General features: G+C 40.5%; 1 protein-coding gene and 1 pseudogene across 1 annotated transcript; one reads left to right on the top strand and one right to left on the bottom strand.

Moving 5' to 3' along the window:
* Positions 1 to 8,527: 8,527 nt before the first annotated feature.
* On the bottom strand, positions 8,528 to 20,143 carry LOC146714333 (macrophage mannose receptor 1-like). Its single transcript, XM_085452729.1, has 7 exons — positions 20,097 to 20,143; positions 18,841 to 18,909; positions 15,656 to 15,994; positions 14,945 to 15,271; positions 14,634 to 14,725; positions 9,309 to 9,402; positions 8,528 to 9,173 (listed from the first exon to the last, which is right to left on the bottom strand). The coding sequence occupies exons 1-7, from the start codon at positions 20,122 to 20,124 to the stop codon at positions 9,166 to 9,168; spliced, it is 957 nt and encodes a 318-aa protein (XP_085308855.1). The 5' UTR covers positions 20,125 to 20,143; the 3' UTR covers positions 8,528 to 9,165.
* LOC146714334 (E3 SUMO-protein ligase KIAA1586-like) lies at positions 9,483 to 12,197 on the top strand (annotated as a pseudogene).
* Positions 20,144 to 22,400: the final 2,257 nt, after the last annotated feature.

Genomic DNA, 22,400 nt, shown 5'->3' with positions numbered 1-22,400 from the left:
GTGAAGTGTATTCACATGTGGCTGAACTGTAATGGAATTAATAAATAAGTCATGTTAAGTTCAACATACAAAAGAAGAAAATGCAATGAAATTATTTTAAAGTTTAAAAATTTGCTTCATTTACGTGGAATAGTCTGAGAAAGCGAGGATGATGAGGTGTGACTGTACATCAGGTAATTTCTGACTGGAATACTCCCAAGAACTTGGCTCCTTTCCTTACTGGTGTATGTCCACACAGAGACAGGTGCATTATTAGCAAGGTGTATGCTTTCTTTCCAACCGCTCTCCACCCAAAGATCAGAACAAAGCCAGAGGCAGAGGCGCAGGCGAAGCAGGTTCAGAGGCCGACAGCATGGAAAATGGCGGCTGCGAAGCTCCCCGGTAGATGGTCTGGAAGGTCGCCAGTGTTTGTGTGGTTTGGTTGATGGATGAGCAGGCTGTGCTGGAGGTGACAGTGGGCATGCAGGCCATGCTGGACGTGGACATGGATGTGTAGGACCAGACAGTGGAGTAGCAGGCAGTTGAAAAGTCATTGGGAAGGTTGTTGCAGGTGGTGGATGTGATGGCGACATGGCTGCTGCAGGCGGTTGATCTGGTGGTTGAGTGGTAGATGGAGCTGATGGCTGAACAGACTCACCAGATTCGCCAGCAGAAACAGACTGCGGTGAAATGCTCCAGTTTTGCATGGAGGAATCGGACCACAGAAAGTGAAGGAAAGACTAAAGACTGGGGCAGTAGCAGAAAAGTTGGTTCAGTTTTTTCACTGTCAAGAGATGTGCATTCGAAAGGACCTTTGGAGATATGTCTGCAGATGTCACAACAAACCAAAAGAAGATTATTTAGGTAAGCAACCTGGAAGAACCGAAGAACTTGACTCTGGAGCCTGCATCAGCAGATGTCAAGTGGTGTGTGCAAGCTTGGTGTCATAAAACAACATGAGGTGCCTCAGTTGAGCAAAATGACAATTATTCATTTTGTCTAGTCCCTCTACAATAAATGCAGACAAGACCCTACAAAGTATGAATATACTTGACAGAAGCTCAGTGAAGTGGGACGTTTGTCGTTGTTTCTGAGCACAGAATTCTCAGTACACAACTTGGAGGAAGCTGTTAGGCCTGATAACTTTCAGAGAGTTTTGCAAGAAGAAAAAAAAGTTTTAGCTTTCAGTGAAGAGACACTGTCATACACAACTCAAGCACTGAAAATGGGACATACACTACACAGAATCTCTCATATTATCCATTGTCAATACCCCATTACAGAACATGAAGCCTTAATCAAGTCCATTGACACATTCAAGAAGTTGTATGTCTCCAAGTGGTCTTAAATGGTGTTTCACTGTCCCTTGACACATCTCTACTGTTCCCAGAGTCTTCATTTCTATCATTGTGGTGAATGGTGATGATGTAGCCAGGTCTCTGTGATGATTAACCCTCTGAGGTCTGGGGTATAATTGGCCATTTTTGACTACTTTTGATTGTACTTCTATATTTCACCTTTTCAAACTGTTTACCCTGCCTTGTTGGGTATCATTCTTTTCAGCACAACCTCAAATTTCTTAATTTAAAAAGTTGTTTTTATTACTGAAAAAATCAAAAACATGTTTAACAAATCATTTTAATAACTTGAAATACAAATTAAGATGGAAAATTCTAGAAACCTGCACAAGTTTTGCAAACAACAAAGTTATATCCAACTACTTACCTAAAAATGCTGCCAGGCATTTTAACATGATCATTTAAAACTATTAAATGGTCAAGCAATCGGTTGTTCTGCATCAAATAAGATGCCACACAAATAATTTTTGCCACTACAAAAAATAGTTTTTGTCCACTATAAGACAGAGAAGCACATCAAAAGCCTGAAAGTAAGAGGTGAATCACTCCCCCTGTTTTCCACTTGAAGACAGTATTTACATTGCAAACTGACTTTGGTTGTTTATTGGATCCCAAAACTTCCCTCCTCTTCCTAAACATCCAAATGAACTAAACTTTAACTGAACTATTTTTCTTTTCCCAGGGTGGAGTTCTTCTACAGCAGTAATGATTTTTTTTAATAACTGGGTATGCAAGTTTGAATTTGTTTAGGATTTTAAAGAAGTTAACAGTATTAATAATTTTTATGTTTCTCTAAAAGTTAGAGAAATATGTTTGAGTTGTTTAACTACTTGTAATATTAGAATGCAATTGTAGCTGATGGTTCACAGTAGATGTAGATGGCCTCTTTTACTCCTCTTTCAGGGTATGTGTCTTCTCAGTCCAAAATACGACCATATACATCCACAAAGGGTCTCCTTTGTCATTTGATTGCAGCTGCACAGCTGAGTCTTATTCTGCTAAAGTGGCTCTCCTGTGTTGAGTCATGCCCCTGTGGAGTGGTTGCTTGGTCTCTCCTATACAAAGGTTCAATCAAATGATTGACTTACTTTTTAGTATGGTATCAAGTTTGGCAAAAGGCTGATAACAAGCCATTCATTTGATTCAGCTGTGCAGAGGACTGGAGTTGGAGAGCCTTAATATAACAAATGGCTGATATGATGCACATAATTAGATAAATAAAACTGCTGGGCACTTATAGAAAGTAAAACAAGCAACAAAACAGTTTTAAAAAGAGGGAAAAGTAAAACAGGATTTAACAGATATCTCGAAGGAGATATTGTTGTGATTTGGTGCTATATAAATAACACTGAATTAGTTTAACTTCATTCTTTATGATAAAATATAAAGAGTTAAGTCTTGAAAATGAAGATGGACTGACCATTCAGACATTTTGCACTGCAAAGCACCAAAACTATTTTCAGTAAACAGTTCTTAATTCACCCATTTCAATCTAATCTAATAAACTGATATAATTTAAAAGAAAATTTTAAAAAAACAGAAAAATAACAATAATTATAATTACAACTCACTATTTTGATCTATCCTTTAAATTTCTTTAAACACTGATATTGTGCTAAAGTTATGACCCACCCATCAGTTCACTATATTTTGCACTAGACAGGCCAGATTTTCAACCTACTGTAACTGCTCTCCAGGCTTTATGAAGGGGTTTGATTGATTGGGTGGCACTAAGTCCTGTTGCTCTTAAATCTGTTTTTTATCAGGAGTGGTGCAGGTGGAGCATTGTTGGTGCCTCAGCGGTCATGTCAGCGTGGGATCCGGGGGTTTCTCTGTGAATTTCACATTCCCATGGCAGTGTGCTGGGTACTTGCTCAGATCTGAAGTTTAATTTTTCGGTGTAGAAAGAAGTTTTCTTCCCACGCAGAGTGAACAGCGGACACTATTTTTTTTTTCACTTTTTAGGGAATCAAATTCAAAGTAAGGTCAGTACTTCCACGCACTCTATCCATTGTTGATCTGCACGTGTCTGTTACCACAGAGGTCGCACGCGCTTACATCATTGTCATGAGACACTCTCACAAACAAAATCGCAGTTTAGTAACGACATAACGCAGCATGCTTACAGGAAAGTAACAGTAATCAAATTACTTTATTTGCAATAGTATTATTTGCAATAGTAATAGTTGCAATACTTTACTCCTTATTTGAAAAAAGTAATCAGATTACAGTTACGCGTTACCGCCCATCTCTGGTTGTTAGGACAAACAATAGAAGTAACAATAGAAGTAAGTGTCTGTGAAGGTTCTCAGTCATCCAGGTCATCGTAGTCAAAGGAGCTTGCAAAGAAAAGCGTCTGGACTTCTTTAAAAATGCCTAAGGCGAAGCGGTCAGAAGTCTGGCTGTACTTCACAGCAAAAGATGCAAACTCAGCAGCCTGCAACAAGTGCTTTAAGCTGATACTGTGATACTGTCAAAGGAGGTAACACCTCAAATCCGATGAAACACCTGGCGACGCATAGCGTTTTTTTTTAAAAGCCCAGAAATGCGCCATATGATAGCGTGCTGCGAGACCTCACACCAAGCGCATCTACTGTGCGTGGGTTGCCTGTTATCGGACCCGGAGTTAGCAATATCCCCCAAAAACACGAAGAGGGGAGTCCTGGCCCCTAGCCCTGCCAGTGTAGCAGAAATGATGACGGATGATGATGGCAGCAGCAGCCGTTCTTCTCTGCGTGAGTAGCTAAATGTTGTTCGTGTGTAATTTACGTTGAGTAGGCTAACCACGTTATTACATTAATGCATGTAAGGTGAACTAGCAAACATCATCATAGCTACATGCGGCTGTCTTCTTGTTTGATGGCAGATACTCCCTTCACCCTGGCCAAAAAGGCTAAAATGACCAAAGGAAAAAGAGGGAAACAGCTGAACATGAGAGGTTTAGGACAAAGTTTGTGTTTTTTCCATTGATTAAGCACTGCTTCCAGCCAAGAGTGATACCATATATGCCACATAGCTGCAGAAAAGGCTAACGTTGTTATCTTTTTACAAAAAACCAGCTGAACATGAGAGGTTTTTGGACCAATTTTGTGTTCTCCATTCTTTAAGCACCGGTTTGAACACCGTTTAAGCACCGGCACCGTTTCAAAAGTACCGATTTGGCACCGGTATCGGATAAAACCTAAACGATACCCATCCCTACTTATTCCTCTAATACATAGCTGTAATGCCTTTTACATAGTTTCATTTTGATGCTTTTTTTCATTTTTAGACTGCAACAGTTTACTTTGGCTAGACAACTTCGTCCTGCATCGTGAGAAGAAATCAACACTTGCCTTCCTGTAAGAGGAAAAAAAAAATCCTGCTCATCTCGCTGTAACTTCCTGCAGATCACATTACACTTTTTTTTTTACCTTACAACATTTACACAAGACACACAAACACACACGCTCGTTCAGCTGTCTTAGTGAGGACCTTCATTGACATAATGTTTGCCCTAACCCCTTACCCTAACCCTAACCATTAAAAATTAATCCCTAACCTTGACCCTTAGCCTAAACCTAACCATAACCTAATTGTAACCCTGACACTAAAACCACATTTTGAGTCTTAAAAATACCTTCAAACTTGCAGGGACGAGCATTTTGTCCCCACAATGGACTCTTGGTCCCCACAAATATAGTAGCATACCAATTTTTTGTCCTTACAAAGATGTCTAAACATGTATACACACACATGCACACACACAAACCAAAGACAAGGGAAGCATAACTAGAAATACTCACATGAGACATGGACCTTCAAAGTAAAACAGGAAACACACTGACTGAACTCTAAACATGCAAACTTAACAGCAACTGAGAAGACAGACTATAGGGACCAGAAACATGGTACAAAGAGGTCACAGTAGACACAACATTGAACACAGGGAAGCCATATTACAAAGCCAAAGAACTAAACCTATGATAACCATGACTGAAATCTAGGGAAAAAAGAAACAGTACAACAAAGGACTCAAAACATACTCCATAATATAAAAAACACGAGATTTCTTCAAAATCAAACAGGAAACATGAGAGGAAGACATGGCAACATAAGACAACAGACATGAAACACATGAAGGGCAAGGGAGACTTCACAGGGGTTGAAAACACAAGGGGGAGCTAATAAGCAAATGAACACAGGAAACCTAATAAGCTTAAACATACACTATGAACATCAAAATGAACTAAAACTCAAAACACTGGGTCATAAGACCCAGGATCGTGACACCCTGCTTACAAAAAACATTTTTTATCATTATTTATATCATTATTGTACTCAGGTTATGGAGCAGCAGGTCAGCATTGCTGTCCCTATACCAGCTGAAGGTTCAGGAGACAAAGTGGTGACAAACTGCCAACAATGAGCTACTATCAGCTGTAGCTCTTTGTAACAATGTAACATCCTTTGTAGACCATTGAATTCATCCTGGGCTCACACAACAAACATGACTTACTTGATGCTGACAATGTGAAGGCTTCACTCCACTCTGTTGAAGAATATGAGTCATCTCTGCGTCGACTCTTACACATGTAGTCTCCACTGCTGGACTCAGAAACTCTGAATGTCACATCATTATTGTGTGTCCACTGTGTGGGTGTCCTGGGTCCTCTCCATTCATACTCCCACTCAGTGGTTTCACCTCCTTCCTGCACCTCACATGTCAGAGTGATCGTCTCACCTCTGAATATCTGAGGCCAGTTGGGTTGTTGTTTTACAACAACTTTATTGGAAACTGTTCACACATATTAACAGTACATAGGTTAAAACAGAGATACAAATAGAAACATGAAATCAACAGAGAAACCTTAACATTGTATGTTTGATAATCATGACTGAATGTAGTAATTTAGTTTACTGTATATTTAGTAAACTAATTTACTGAACTTACGAGTTTTCTTAATGGTGACATCATCACTTATATCAGTGTAGTAAGCTGGGTTTCCTCTTGTTCCTCTGCAGCTGTAGATTCCTCCTTGAGATACTCTGATATCTCTGTTTTGTTGATCTCTGATTTGAAGTTCAAAGGTTCTATGGGTTCGTCTGAACCACTCATATTTCCATCCATCAGAGCTCTGCACAGAGCAGGTCAGTGTCACACTGCCCCCTACTGGTATGATTGTTGTTTCTACTGTCAGTGTGGCCCTGGGTTTATCTGCTGTTATGAAAATTAAAGTAAAACAGATACATACATTTAAAAAAAAAAAAAAAGCATATGTTAATGTCATAAAACCTGCTACTTGCAGGAAAATCTTCAAAATTCTTCTATTTTATTTAGTCAAGAAGCAACATGTTCATAAAAATTATAAATGTGTTGCAAAAATGAGCAAAACCAGAAAGTGCTTAAAACTGATGCAGTAGATTGAGATGAATCTTTACTAAATGAATAAAAAGAAGTCAATAAAATAAAGTGAAAACTGTTCAGTCACCTTGAGTGTGTCCAGTGCAGAGGAGTGTGCAGAGCACTACAATAAAGACAGAGACTTCAGACATTATCAAACTAAACAAACCTTTCTTAGATAAACTAAACCAGCTCCACTCTGATCTAAGTCAGTCCACTAAAATCTAATCCAGTCTACAAACAACCATGTTGGTAACAAAATATGAGAGTCGTCTGATCACATGACCTGAAATGGTACAAACGACTGATGCTCTGTTCTTCTTACTAAAACATGTTTATGGATCAGTATGAATCAAACAATAGGAGTCAGTGATGTACTCACAGAATAGGCCCAGCTCACAGAGCAAAGTGGCTCCCATCCTCACATCCAGCAGTGACACGTCTGAAAACTTTCTGTAAAGACAGCGAGTGAAGCAGCAGCACAGCAGATACCAAAGAGCTGTGAAGACCACAAACACTTTTTATAAGTTTTTGCTTCCTTCCTTTTACACAGACAAAGCAACAAGATCTGACCACAACATACTGTCACATGTTTATTGTCTCCTGCTGCTGCAGAGACATGTTAGGCAGATTTTTTATGAGGAGATCACAAGTTAAAGTTAAATGTGAAGTCCTTTATTTTACACACAGAAACACAACAAGAACAGAGCTCTGGCTGCACCTTCACATAACATAACATACTCCCTCTTGCCTCAAATACCGGGAACATTTTGGTTCTACAAGTTAATTGTTTATTTCATAATTACTTTGTGTCGTATGAATGATCATACGGGAAGTTTTTATCAGTAGGAAAAAGTGTAAAACCTGTGAAAATATAAATAAAAGTCCAAAATTTTTTTCTACTTGCTTATTTGTGGTGAGCAGCAGATCAAATTGAGTAAGAATTATAAATGGCTTCATGCCACATTCAGGCCAGTGACTCATTTATGCGCTCAGACACGAGCAATACCTCTGTGTTACATGCACACATTTCTGCATCTCTGCCATTTAAAGACACTTTGTACATAGTTTATTTTATGTAATATTCAATACTGAACTGTACATTTAGTCTTTTTCAAGAAGAAATTTTTTATTCAGTGTTTTCATAAAAGCCTTGTTTTTATGCATTCACTGCTAATAGGGAGAACGTATGAGGTTTAAAGCCTGGAAAAGTTTGAAACCTTTTATTCTCCACAATGGAAAATGGCTAAAAAATAAAAATGCGTATCACATTATCTTCTAATTTTATAAATCCTGCATTCAGCTTTGCAGTCTCCAACATCAGTGAAATGTAGTCAGATGCTGCTCATTTTATGTGTTCACTTGTTACTTTTTCTGACACGCTTGCATTTAAATGCGGCTCCCCGTCTCTCTGCATACCTGGCCTGTACCACCGTCTTCAGAACGTCTGCCCTTCTTTCACATAATGGTGTGATCTCAGTCTTTGCATGTGATTGGCTGATTGTGTGCCCATAAAAATGAAGTTCCACCTCTTCCTGCATGTATTCTCTGCAGGACTGAAGACTCAGCTCCCACACACCGACGGGCCAGACACATGAAGCCACTGTGGATGACTGTATTTTTTTGGTATAGACTAGAACATCTTACCAGAGTTATGGGAAAGGTTTTATCATGGCTGAGATTCTACCTGTCCGGGTGATCTCAGACTGTTAGTTTTAAAAATGATCTCTCTCAGACCTGTGCTGTGAGGCAAGGGGGGATAAATACAACAGAAAAACACTGGATAAGAAGGTTCAACATTCAGAAAGTTATTTTATTGTAGACAGAACACATGCCTCCATAAACACAGATTAGGAGAGATGGCTATCGTATAACAATATGGTGACCAAATGAAAACATCAGAGTCACTACAAAGTAATGGAGCAGTCTGGTTGCAGCTATAAATATGTTTTTTTTTCTACTGACTGAAAGAAGCAGAAAAAATTTTTCTTCACACAATTGTTTTTTAAAAATTGAAAGTCTTTTCAAAATAAAGCACTTAGATGCCATGTCCAAAGCACTGTAATGCAAAGTTTTCAAAGCTTGAAAGTGATTTGCATCTATTATTAGCACTTTGATTTTGTTATTACAAATATTACAATATTTAATGTTATGTTGCATAGGTTCTTCTTCCCACCCATAGTTACAATATTATGACCAAAAACCTTAGGGGGAAAATGAGGACAAGATCTACTGTTTTAATTACACTCTTAAAGTAAGTAAAAGTTTAATTTACTTAATAACTTAGGTTAGAATATACATCAGCTGTTATGAACTACACAAGTATAGGGTAAATAAATTTGCTGAGGAACGCAACAATCTTTAAATAATCTGTTTCCATCCATCAGCTCTACAAACCACTATAACCACTAATGTTGCAGTAAAACGACATTGGCACTTCTGCACTCAGCATCCTGTAAAGAGAGGAAAAAAAACTTTTCACTGATTGTTTGTTTGTACTTTTACTAAATTACTTTGCACAAAATGATTGGTATGTTTCAAATTAAGGTTAGCATGATAGATGCTCCCTGTACGGAGGCCTCTCGTACCCGTGTTCTCAGTGGTCTTCAACTGAGGTTGAAATACACGTTTATATTTAAGTTGGACATCAGTCACCCCTTGATCTCTCAGGATTGTTTCCAACTAAAAGAAAAATACCATCAAAGAAAAGAATTGTTTGACATACTCTCACTCACCTGGAAAAAGGGAATACATATGCAAGGATGCTCTTCATCGACTACAGCTCGGCATTTAACACCATCATCCCCTCAAAACTTGCCACGAAGCTCGTCGACCTCGGGCTGGGAAAAACAATCTGTAGATGGATTCTAAACTTCCTCACAAACAGGCCCCAGGTGGTGAGAGTTGGTAAGCATACCTCCTCACCACTCATCCTAAACACAGGCACGCCACAGGGTTGCGTGCTCAGCCCCCTCCTATATTCCCTGTTCCTAAACACGAGTCCAACATCATCATCAAGTTTGCGGATGACACAACCATCATAGGCCTCATCACAGACAATGATGAGACGGCCTATAGAGAGGAGGTGATGGCGCTGTACCAGTGGTGTCTGGAAAATAACCTGACTCTCAACATCAGCAAAACTAGAGAAATTATAGTGGACTACGGGAAACAACCAGTCAGGGAACACCAGCCCATCCACATTGTGATGGCATGCCACACATGGTAAGCTCCACACCTCACCACCCGTTGATTCACTTTAGTTTAATTTACAGTCACTACTTTAAAATAGTCTACTTATTGTTTCTTTATTAAATGTATTTATTTTTCCATCACACCTTCCAATGTTTATATGGCGTGCACACATATTAACCTTGCAAGGTCAAAGTTCTGTTTTATGTTATATTAATACATCTTTCTTTCTTTGAGTTACCTGGGGGTTGGCTTCTCCTGTCTGGTAAAAGGTGTGGCAAAGGGCTGCGAGACCTGAAGTACCACTGACAGCCTAATTGGATTGCACCACATGCTTCATTGCCTGGGGGGTGTTTCATGTTTGTTTAATTGTTTTGTGTTAGTTGGTTATATGGCAGCCATCTTGTTTTCCCCCGTGTGCAGTGCTTTAAGTGGGCCGGTACGCACCGGTACTCAGTACCGCCACCTCTCCATGCGCCCAGAACGTGCTTTTAGCGTACCGGTACTCTCATTTGCACATCTGTTATAATCGTTTGGCTGCGCTGCCGCTTTTCAGAGCGCCCTTCACAAGCACGCTTCCTAATTCGTCCCACCGAGAGCAGAGACTACATTACCCATACACCAATGTGTTTTACAAGTGAAAAGCGCATGCGTCGCTTTTGCCGTTGTCATGTCAACAACTCAACGTGGTCCGGAGAGGGTGTGTAAAACGCGCAAACAGCTGCTCGGTTAAAATACAAAAACAATGAACACTTAATATGCTCTCCTGGCTTCAGACTCTGAGTAGTAAAAGAACAAGGTCAGAATCAGAGGACTCGCTGGCTGACACCCCACCGAGCCAGAATGATATCGCTGCAGGTCAGACGCAAGCTAATGAAAGCTGCACTAGTGCCGCAGCCGCGGACGACGGCACTTTTTGCGACGACGAGGACGAGAATGACACCATTTCTACCGATGACAACAGCCGCGTTAGCGAGCATGATTGGCCAGAATGTTGGTCCCAAGCACAAGTCCGGTATTTCTCCACAAATTACAAGTGGCTGATCAGCAGAAATCAAAAGTTGGGTTGTAGTGTGTGTAGTCAAGTTTGTGCTCGCGTGGACATGCAGCAAGGGCAGAGAGTGTCGCAGGAGTGGAGTGGGTGCTTAATCTCGTCTTTTGGAAGGGACAAGGCTGCACAACAAAACTCACTACGAAAGAAAATAAAAGAGCACAGAGACTCAACTTATCACAAGAAAGCAGTTGAAATAAAAGAGAAGGCAACACAAAATACAATGCAAAAACACATTGAAGATATGAGAAAGGCTGACTACGCTTCAACTTCAATGTGTTTAGAGCAGCTTATAAGATTGGCAAGCATGGGCGTCCCTTTACAGACATGCCAATAGATGTCCAGTTGCAAGTCTTAAATGGTGTCAAGATGGGCAGAGTTTTGCACTCTAATAACTCATGTGCAAATATACTGGATCACATTGCAGCTGAAATGAAAAAGAAGGTAGTCAATGACATAGTGATGAATGAAAGAAAATTGTGTGTGCTCATTGATGAATCCACTACAATAAGTGGAAAGTCTGTGCTTGTCGTGTGCCTGCGGTCAGCTATTTCCACTGAAAATCACCAACGTCACCTTGTCATAGGCCGTGTTTTATCAGTGCGTTGGGTTGCTTCAAGTGAGAGAACAGTGAAAGCAGTATGGGAGAACTACCAAGCTCTGCAGGTACACTTTACAAGTGCTGCTGCTGATACCAGCAGGGACTCAAGAGAGAGAGCAAAATACAAAGGACTCAATGATGTTCTCACTACTGTTTCTTTTGTGGTCAATCTTGGCATCATGTATGACGCTCTCACAGAACTCAGTGACCTCTCAAGAATGCTCCAGAGATGGGACATGACTTTGGATCAAGCCGACAGGCAGCTGGACCGACAAATCCGGGTGTTTGAGTCAATGGTATCCACACCTGGTCCCTACACACAAACTGCCATTGAAGCTGAAAAGGAGAAAATCTTCAGAAATGTATGCCTGCATGAAAATCAGAGGGTTATAAAAATCAACCATGGCCAATTTTTCCGTAGGCTGGCTGAAAATGTTAAGTGCAGGATGACTCCAACAACTTCCTCGCATGTCAGTAAAACCTCATCTGAAAAGATAGATAGTCACCTCCTCTCAGACATCAAGGTCCTCCAGTCTGACTCCTGGCCTGCATCTCTAGATATTCAATATGGGGATGCAGCGGTCAGACGTTTATGTCAGAGATTCAGAGTTGGGGAGAGGGAAAGTGTCCTAGGATTTAGGGAGTATAAAGACCTTAAAGCTTCCAAGACACCAGCAGCCCTGAAGCCGCTTCTTACAGCTGTCCGCACCATTGCAGTATCAACAAGTGAATGCGAGCGAGCTTTCAGCTCAATGAATGATACTTTGACAGATAAAAGAAACTCTCTCGACATCAAAAGGCTTTCAAATATGATTTTCCTGAAATGCAACGGACCACCCTTGGATCAGTTTAACGCACAAACATATGTGCAGACATGGTTGGCACTAGGGAGGAGAAGTGCAGCATCCACAAACTGCGAAGCCCAAAGTGAAAGGAAAGTGGAGCCCAAAACGTGCTGGAGCCTTTTCTAGGTAAAATGATTTGTACAGTATTTCTCATTTTTCATTTGGTGTACTGTGATTGTATTTTGCTGAATCTGCTTTTGTATATTTTTCAGGGGTAAAGACTAGATTAGATTATGTTCTACTGTTCTATGGTTATTATGTTTGGGTTGCTTCAAGTGAGAGAACAGTGAAAGTAGTATGGGAGAACTACCAAGCTCTGCAGGTACACTTTACAAGTGCTGCTGCTGATACCAGCAGTGACTCAAGAGAGAGAGCAAAATACAAATTAGTTTATAATTTATTTTATGTACATTTTGTTAAAAAAAAATTTCAATACCTTTTTGCACATTTTATTTGTGTTCAGTAGCTCTTTCTAGCTCAAGCAAATCCACAAACTAATAAAATGATTTATTATTTTGTATAAGGTTGTCTGTTGACTGTTGTATATAAAACCCATTAAATATAGTTGTTGTTACCTCAGGGGAGGCGGAAAAAGAATAGAGTACCAGCACCTCTTTTGGGCCACTTAAAGCACTGCCCGTGTGTGTCATTTGGTTTAGCTAAACTGGTATTTAAGTTCCCCTGTGTGTCATTTCAGCAGGTCAGTTTGTCATATGTTTGTTTGAGGCTTTAGTTTAGTCTATTGAGTTGACCTCTTTTATTGGTCTGCCTGTTTAAGTTTTGGCTTTGTTAAATATATTTTTGGGTCAATAAAACCCCTTTTTTGAATTAAAACCACCTGTGTCCTTTATGCTTTACTGCTTGGTCCCTGACACCCATCAACAGTGTCAAGGTTGAAAGGGTCAGCAGCTTCAAATTCCTTGGAGTCAACATCACGAGGACTTCTCCTGGACCCTTCACACAGACACTGCTATCAGGAAAGCTCGCCAGTGGCTTTACTTCCTGCGGAGGCTGAGGAAGTTTGACATGAACGCCAACATCACCTCAAATTTCTACAGGTGTGCAATTGAGAGCTTGCTGACGAGCTGCATTACAGTTTGGTACGGAAGCTGCTCTGCCAGCAGCCTTAAATCACTACAGAGGGTGGTGAAGGCAGCAGAGCACATCACTGACATGAGGCTTCCTGCCATTCAGGACATTTATCTTCAGCGATGCCTCTGTAAAGCACACAGCATCATCAAGGACCACAGCCGCCCAGCACATCAGCTCTTCTCCTTGTTACCATCTGGCAGACGTTACAGGAGCCTGTCTGCTCGGACTACAAGACTTAAAAACAGTTTCCACCATCAAGCCATACGACACCTCAACCACAACACTTAAACACACACAACACAGAAGCTACCCTGCAGCTTCACAAGTACTCTGTATAATCTGCACTGGTCACTCCACTCCACAAAAAAAGTGCACATCTGCCCTCCCCACACATTCCTATTTAAGATTTTCTTTATTTAATCACTAGTGTGTACATATATTTATATATACACACATACATATATATATATATATATATATATATATATATATATATTTAGTCAGTTAACTGAAAATCTCTTTTTTCTTTTACTACATGTTATTAATATTTTGCTCTTACTATTTTTCTATTTTTTTTTATTATTTTTTTTTCTACTGTACCATTCTGCTGAGTGACTGTCTTCTGCTCATCAAACACATTTCATTGCGATGTTGACCCTGTGCTAACTTGCATATGACAAATAAAACTGAACTGAACTCTCCAGATTTAGCACACAGCTTCATACTTGTCTGTGTAACATTAAGATAACTATAATAATTAAACCATTTTTAAATCATCAGTTGGACTTTGAGGAGATACTTAAGTGTTGAATTTAAATATTTTTATTTAGTTTCTATTACTTTCAAAAACAAATGCACACAGACCATAATGTATTATGTATAAAAATAGAATTGACAGTCTTGCTAGACCTCAGGGATGAGTTCATGATGTCATAAATAACAAAGTGTTTCAGATGTGCTTCACTGAAAATATTACTCTTTTTATATTTTTGACTCTACTCAAGACTTTTTGCATACTGGTATTATTTTTTTCTGTAGGTAGTTTTTGGTTGATGTTCTGTTTACTGTAATTTTATGAACTCTTGCAGTATAACCAGTTTCCCCTGGTGGACCCTTGAAGCTATGTTTGTACCTTCTGTAGGAATAGGCTGGAAGTAGTAGAGTCAGTGAGATCCACATCAGACTGCACCTTCATCTTTATGACCATCTTCTTTAGCTTGAGACCTGCAGAATACAAACACAGAAATATAATCTCAGCCATTATTTCGACTGTCTTGATGAATGCTCTTACATCTAGGAAAGGAAGAAGAAAGTTGTTTTGGTTCATCTGAGCGTTGTGTTGATTGCGATCCTTCTTATGAATATTATTATTTTTCTATCCGAGTTTTGACATCACACTTTTTCCAAGAAATGACTTATTGCTTTTGTATTTCAGGAACTTACCGCCTTCACAGATAAATGTTGCTTTCTGGTTACAGTCAGCTGGTATCCAGCGTCCCTGCTGTGATCCTTCCACAGAAACGCATTTTCCACTATAACTTCCGCCTCTTTTCCAGTACCTGAAGGAGGTCTTTGTTCCATCTGACCAGTACCAGGAATCTTTAAACAGACCGAACCACACTGCGTTTGTAACTGAAGCAATCGCTAAATTTTCCTGTGCTGTATGCACACATGCCAGATCAGTGTGCTTCTGCCTGCACAGATCTTGACTGTTTGGCCAGGTTTGTCCCTGTGTGTAAACCACATACTTCTTGCTGCCATCCTGCTGAACTAAAAACATACAAGGAGAGAGGAATAAAAGGAAGTTAGACATCTTTTTTCTTCCAAGAAAAGTAGAAATCAGGTAAGATTTTTAGAGCCAGATTAACATTTAGGAGGGCCATAGTGTGGCTAAATGCCTTAAACCATTGTTATTGTGTATTGATTCATATATGTGCACACATTTAAAAGAATCACACCTGGGCTATCATTTTGTGTGCTACCCAGCTAATGATTTTTCTTTCTTTGTTTTAGATATAAGAAATATAAATTTATATTTATCTTCACCATTAAATAATTCATATCAAAATCCTGAAGGTTTTATTTCAACTTAATCACTGTATGTAATTGCATCAGTTTACATTTGCTTTAAAGATCATTGTGTCATTTACTCACTTTCATAACACACATAAGCCATGGCAAATCCACACTGAGCATCATTCCAGAGGCCGTTATCATACATCTGTCCACATGCCTCAACTCCTCCAGAGTTGCTTGGTTCACCAGGGGTCCACTGGGTGAAGCTCATTACACCGCTGCCATCAGACCAAAGCCACCTGTTGGTCTGTCCATTGTAAAGTCCAATCCATGATGATGTCACGTCCAGTGTGTTGATCAGCTGGTTTTCATCATCCATGTTATTTATAGTTGCTAAGTCGGTGTACTTCAATCTGCAGAAGCTCTGAGCCTCATACCAGGTCAGGGATTTATTGATGAAGTGATACTGCTGAAGCACTTAAAAAAAACCCAGCAGATTAGCCTTTCTTTCTTCAATTAAAAACAGACAAAGTGCATCACCAACGAGCATCAACTTTCTCATGCATAAATACACATCTGATTACTCAAGTTAATCCTACCAACCAAAAATATATTTTGTTTCCCATCTCATAACTGTTTTATTCTAAAATACATTTTTTTCAGTGAGTTTGTTCCAATGAATTATCTGTCTCGTGAAATCAAGAAACATGAAATAAGGAATTTAAGAAACAAGCTGGTTTTAAGAGATGAAAAAAGTCTGCAACTTTAAAATATTAATTGGTTGGCAAATCTGAGGACTATAAATACCTTGGAGTACACATTGACAATAAACTGGACTGGGCTAAAAACACCACAGCACTTTACAGGAAGGGCCAGAGTCGTCTCTATTTTTTGAGGCGACTGAGGTCCTTCAACATCTGCCAGAAAATGCTGAGGATTTTCTATGAGTCTGTTGTGGCCAGTGCGATCCTTTATGCTGTTGCATGCTGGGGGAGCAGGCTGAGGGTCGCAGATGCCAACAGACTTAATAAACTAATCTGTAAGGCCAGTAATGTTGTGGGGATGGAGCTGGACTCCCTCAAGGTGGTGTCGGAGAGGCGGATGCTGTCCAAGATAAAGACAATGTTGGATAACACCTCCCACCCACTCCATGACATGCTGGTCAGTCACAGGAGCTCGTTCAGTGAGAGACTGAGATTACCGAAAAGCACCACTGAACGACACAGGAAATCATTCCTGCCTGTGGCCATCTCCCTGTACAACGCATCCACTTAACACACTGGTTACTGCTACAACTACACATGTTTCTTTTCTAGCTATTTATTAATGAGTGACTTATGTATATATATATATATATATATGTATATATTGTACTATTCTTAGTTAGCGTATTGTCTGTCTTGTCTTAATGTTGGTTTATGTTGGTTTATAATGGAGCACTGTAACAAAAAAATAATTTCCCCCAGGGATCAATAAAGTATTCTGATTCTGATAAACACGTCAATCCAGTAGGTCTCAGGAATATTCAGTCAGAAACAGATCTGCAATAAATGCTGGCCAAGAATTCAGTTCAGATATGGCTCGAAACCCAACAGTGTCCTCTTGGCTTGAAAAACAAAAACAAAACAAAAAACTGGAAATTATTAGATTATGCTGATCTTACTACTTTTGTCTACTTTTAGTTTTCCCTTTAAGTATGACAATGTATTAATTCACTGTCATTATAATCACCAAAAAATCTCCTCAATTTTAGTAAAATCCAGCTGGGTTTATCATTGCTCAAAAAAAATATAAAAATGTATTTGAAATAACTAACAGACGAACTCTCCTCTCCAGCACCCTGGCATAGACTTTCCCAGAGAGGCTGAGGAGTGTGAGTCCCCTGTAGTTGGAACACACCCTCCGGTCCCCTTTCTTAAAGACTGGATACTGGTCATGGAGGCTAACAAGGGCTGCCCAAAGAACATCTGGATTAAGACATACGGCTTCAAAAAGTTTTGGTGCTTTACAACAAACCTTCTCAGTCGCCATTGCCATTGGCAAGCAGTAGCCGCATAGACACCAGTAATTTTCCCTCACTCTCTCGTCCTTGTGTGACGGATTGTTTTCATCTTCATCTAAACTAAGTGCAGTTGACTATTTTCATTCTCTCTCTCGGGTTGCTCTGGTTCAAACTGGAAAGGTTACCCAGAGTGCATTGAGAAGTAAATAACAATGGCGGCCTACTGGTAAATCGGTTTTATGTAAAATGTGCTTAAAAGGAAAACATTTGGCGTATTTTAATACCACATATGTGTTATTGAAAGCACAGTACATATTTTAGCGCAAGAATTTCTTAATAGCCAGAGTCCTATCGGGCTTGGTTAAGACATTCTTGACATTCTGTGTTTTTTGGACTTGGAGAAGACTTTCGACCGTGTCCCTCGGGGGATGCTGTGGCGGGTGATCCAGGAGTAATGGGTGTCTGGCCTATTGCTACGGGCCATTCAGTCCTTACACAACCGTTGCAAGAGCTTGGTCCGCATCGCCGGCAACAGGCCAGACTCGTTCCTGGTGGGTGCTCCGCCAGTGCTCCGCCAGTGCCCACTCCGGGTCAGGGACAAGTTCCTGTCCCAAGTGGAGGAGTTTAAGTACCTCTGGGTCTTGTTCACAAGTGACGGGAGAAGGGGGTGGGAGATCGACAGACGGCTTGGTGCTGTGGCCGCAGTGATGCGGACACTGTACTGGTCTGTTGTGGTGAAGACAGGGCTGAGTGTAAAGATGAAACTCTCAGTTTACCAGTCGATCTACGTCCCTACCCTCACCTATGGTCACAAGCTGTGAGTAGTGACCAAAAGAACAAGATCGCGGATGCAAGCAGTGGAAATGGGTTTCCTCCAAAGGGTGGCTTGCATCTCCCTTAGAGATAGGGTAAGAAGTTCAACCTTTCGGGAGGGGCCCAGAGTAGAGCCGCTGCTCCTTCACATCGAAAGGAGCCAGTTGAGGTGGTTCGGGCATCTGACAAGGATGCCTCCTAGGCGCCTCCTGGATGAGGTGTTCCGGGCATGTCCCACAGGGAGGAGGCCCCGGGGCAGACCCAGGACACGCTGGAGAGATTATATCTCTCGGCTTGCCTGGGAACGCCTGGGTGTTCCCCCGGACAAGCTGGAGGAGGTGGTTGGGGAGAGGGAGGTCTGGGCTTCTCTGCTTGGGCTGCTGCCCCCACAACCCGGCCCCGGACAAGAAGAACAAAATGGATGGATGGCTGGCTGACTGGCTGGATGGATGGATGAAAAAAACTAAACAAAACACTGACTGAGCTACTGCAGTGCATGCTTGTTTACCTGTTATATTGGACCCTGCTGAAAGCAGTGCAGGTCTGGTGGTGGTCATCAAATGCATTATGAAAATTCCTGCAAACCAAAGAAGAATGACTAGCACTCATCTACTGAATATTGCCATATTCAGTTGATGATATATCCAAACTGAATGTATAAATATATCATCTTTTTTGTTATTTTCTATGAAGTTACAGAAAGAGTAAAAAGAGTAACAATTGTTTTACACATGTATGATAATTAATTAATTTAAAACTGAACACATATCTTGACATATAGTCTTTGAATCACCTAACTAAATTCCTAAGTAATTCATTATTCAATGATGCAGGAGGTAGTAAACATGAATAATAAAAAGAATTGTTCATATCTAATGTATTGTGAAATGGAAAGTTACAAAAATCCTAACATTGACATAATAATTTACCATCCATTTTTTTTCTTCTTCTTTCTTCCCCATTTGTACAGGATGGCTAAATCTTTCTATAACGATTACACACAATAACTCTCCTTTGATGTCGATGACACCAATTAACTGAGCAAGCTTAACATTTCCTATAAATTGTTTTATACTGTTTTTTTATTTAGGCTTGCAAAAACCTTGGTGTTAGATTTGTTATAAATGCAGAGAATCATATCACATTTGGTCTCTTGACATGTCTTTTTAATGGGGGGTGTTTAGAGTTCTCTAAATACCATTTTCAAATCTTGGCTCGTGTGATTTGGCATTTATCAATAGTTGGTCCACGACCCTGTCAGGGACACTTCCAATAGGGCTTAAAATCTGGGACACTCCACCAATTCTTCTCAGAATGGAAGAAGCTTCTCAGATGATAGATGAAACATCGTCAAGAAACTTAAAGAAGTCCAGACTCTTTCCAAACTCCTTACCACACTGTACTCTGTCATAACACAGTTAAACTCTATTATTCTTGTGGAGTTTCAATGACACTGTGGGAATTGTATGTAAAATGATGCAAATGAGTCACTGGATGAAAAGATCTCTCTGACTGTGATAGAAATTGCTTCTTAAAACTCTGAAAAGATGAAGTTTGCAAAATTTCAGTGTTTATAGACCAAGCTCACTGTTTGTTTCAAAAGTTTGGTAGCGTATTGTATCACCAAGCTAAACTCTACCATTGTTATTGAGTTTCTATGACACTGTGGACTTGCATGTAAAGCAATACAAATGAGTCACTGAATATAAAAATCTCTGTGACCAGATGTCACCCACAAAAAATGTTTTTACTGTTTGGATTTACCTGCACAAATGAGAGTTTTATGACCCATGGTTCAGAAGAAGTAGTCTAGAAAAAAAAGCAAAACAGCAACTTAATACTCAGTTTTCTCAACTACAGCATACAACACCACATACACCATTTAAATATTTTGCAACCAGTACAGCAACAAGTACCAACAAGCAAAGAAAGTTAACGGTTGATCTATAAATAATTTATACTCAGAGATATACAAGATAGATATACAAGTACCTGATGCGGTTCAGTTTGCTTCTGAAACCTCCTGTGAATCTGAAGGTCTTTTGATTTACACACTATGCAAAGAAACTATGCAGACACAGAAACTTATTTGCTTATAGGTGTGCCAAAAGAGATTTAAAGAGCCAGTGATAGTCATTAGGCTAGTATAACCGGAGCATGTGACATTAAGAAAATGAAGTAAGATTACATTTTAATACAATAATAATTTTAATAACAAATACATTTTAACTGGCTAAGATGGCGCCAAGTATGGCAGCCTCGTCGCGAGCTCCCCCAAGCAACAGCTGTTTTTTGTGTTTAATTTTACTTTTCCTTTATTTTTTCACGAGTAGCACATGTCTCCTTGTGTACGACTGACAAACCTTACTGGACATAAAAGACGGACTTTCTCATCACTTTCCGGAGTTCAAGTTTTGCAACACGGACCCTCCGTTTGCAGACCCCCGATTCATCTCACCTGAGACGCCTTTGTTCTCTGACCCTGGAGGCCGCAAACGCCGACGCAGAGGGAGAAGATCTGGCGTTCTGGTTCGACTGAGACGGTGCACTAGCAGACCACCGTTACCCAGTTTATTACTGGCTAATGTGCAGTCTCTGGAGAACAAGCTGTGCGAGCTTCGGGCACGGATCTCATTCCAGCGAGAGATGTGGGACTGCTGCGTGATCTGCCTCAAAGACACCTGGCTATCGGATAAGGTACCGGACTCTGCAATACAACTACCGGGGTTCTCTGTGCACCGTGCGGACAGGTCACAGGATCTTACTGGGAAAAGCATGGCTGGAGTGTTTACACACATCTTCAACCTTTCCCTCTCTCTGTCTGTAGTCCCAGCCTGCTTCAAAATGGCCACCATCGTCCCTGTACCCAAATCCTCCACCATCTCCTCATTGAACGACTGGCGACCTGTAGCCCTGACCCCCATCGTGAGCAAATGCTTCAAGAAGCTGATCAGGGACTTCGTTTGCTCTTCACTACCCGACTCACTGGACTCTCTACAATTCGCATACCACCACAACAGGTCCACTGATGATGCCATAGCCCTGACACTACATACTGCCCTCTCACACACAGAAGAGAGACACGTATGTGAGAATGCTGTTTGTAGATTACAGCCCAGCATTCAATACCATCGTTCCCTCGAAGCTGGACAGGAAACTGCAGGATCTAGGACTGAGCAGCTCCCTCTGCAGCTAGATCCTTAACTTCCTGTCTGACAGACGCCAAGTGGTCAGACTGGGCAGCATCACCTCATCCCCCATCACACTGAACACTGGTGCTCCACAGGGGTGTGTACTGAGCCCTCTCCTGTACTCACTCTACACCTATGACTGCACGGCCACTAACAACTCCAACATCATTGTGAAGTTTGCGGACGACACTACAGTGGTGGGTCTTATCACCAACGGTGATGAGACGGCTTACAAGGAGGAGGTCAGCGCCCTGACCCACTGGTGTCAAGACAGGATATGTCCTTCAATGCACATATTAAACAATTATGTAAGACTGCTTTCTTTCCATTTGCACAATATCTCTAAAATTAGAAATATCCTGTCTCAGAGTGATAATGAAAAACCAGTTCATGCATTTTTACTTCTAGGCTGGACTACTGTAATTCGTTATTATCAGGAAGTCCTAAAAACTCCCTGAAAAGCCTTCAGTTAATCCAAAATGCTGCAGCAAGAGTCCTGACAGGGACTAGAAAGAGAGAGCATATTTCTCCTGTTTTGGCTTCCCTCTGTGGCTCCCTGTTACATCCAGAATTGAATTCAAAATCCTGCTCCTCACATACAAGGTCTTAAATAATCAGGCCCCATCTTACCTTAATGACCTTGTAGTACCATATCACGCCATTAGATCACTTCAGGTTTCTGCCTGTTAAAAGAGAGTTTTTTCCTTCCACTGTCACCAAAGTGCTTGCTCATGGGGGGGAGGTCATATGATTGTTAAGTTTTGCCTTTATGTAATATTGTAGACCCTAGGGTCTACCTTAAAATTCAAAAAATGTGTCTGTTGTTGTGATTTGGTGTTGTATAAATAAAACTCTATGTTTAGATCCCAGGGACCCA

Source organism: Copadichromis virginalis, linkage group LG3, assembly GCF_057382275.1.
Source record: "Copadichromis virginalis isolate Kocher_CV1m ecotype Utaka linkage group LG3, C_Virginalis_male_GT1.1, whole genome shotgun sequence".
NCBI lineage: Eukaryota > Metazoa > Chordata > Actinopteri > Cichliformes > Cichlidae > Copadichromis > Copadichromis virginalis.
The sequence above is the reverse complement of the archived record's forward strand: the minus strand, read 5'-3'. Positions and strand labels throughout refer to the sequence as shown.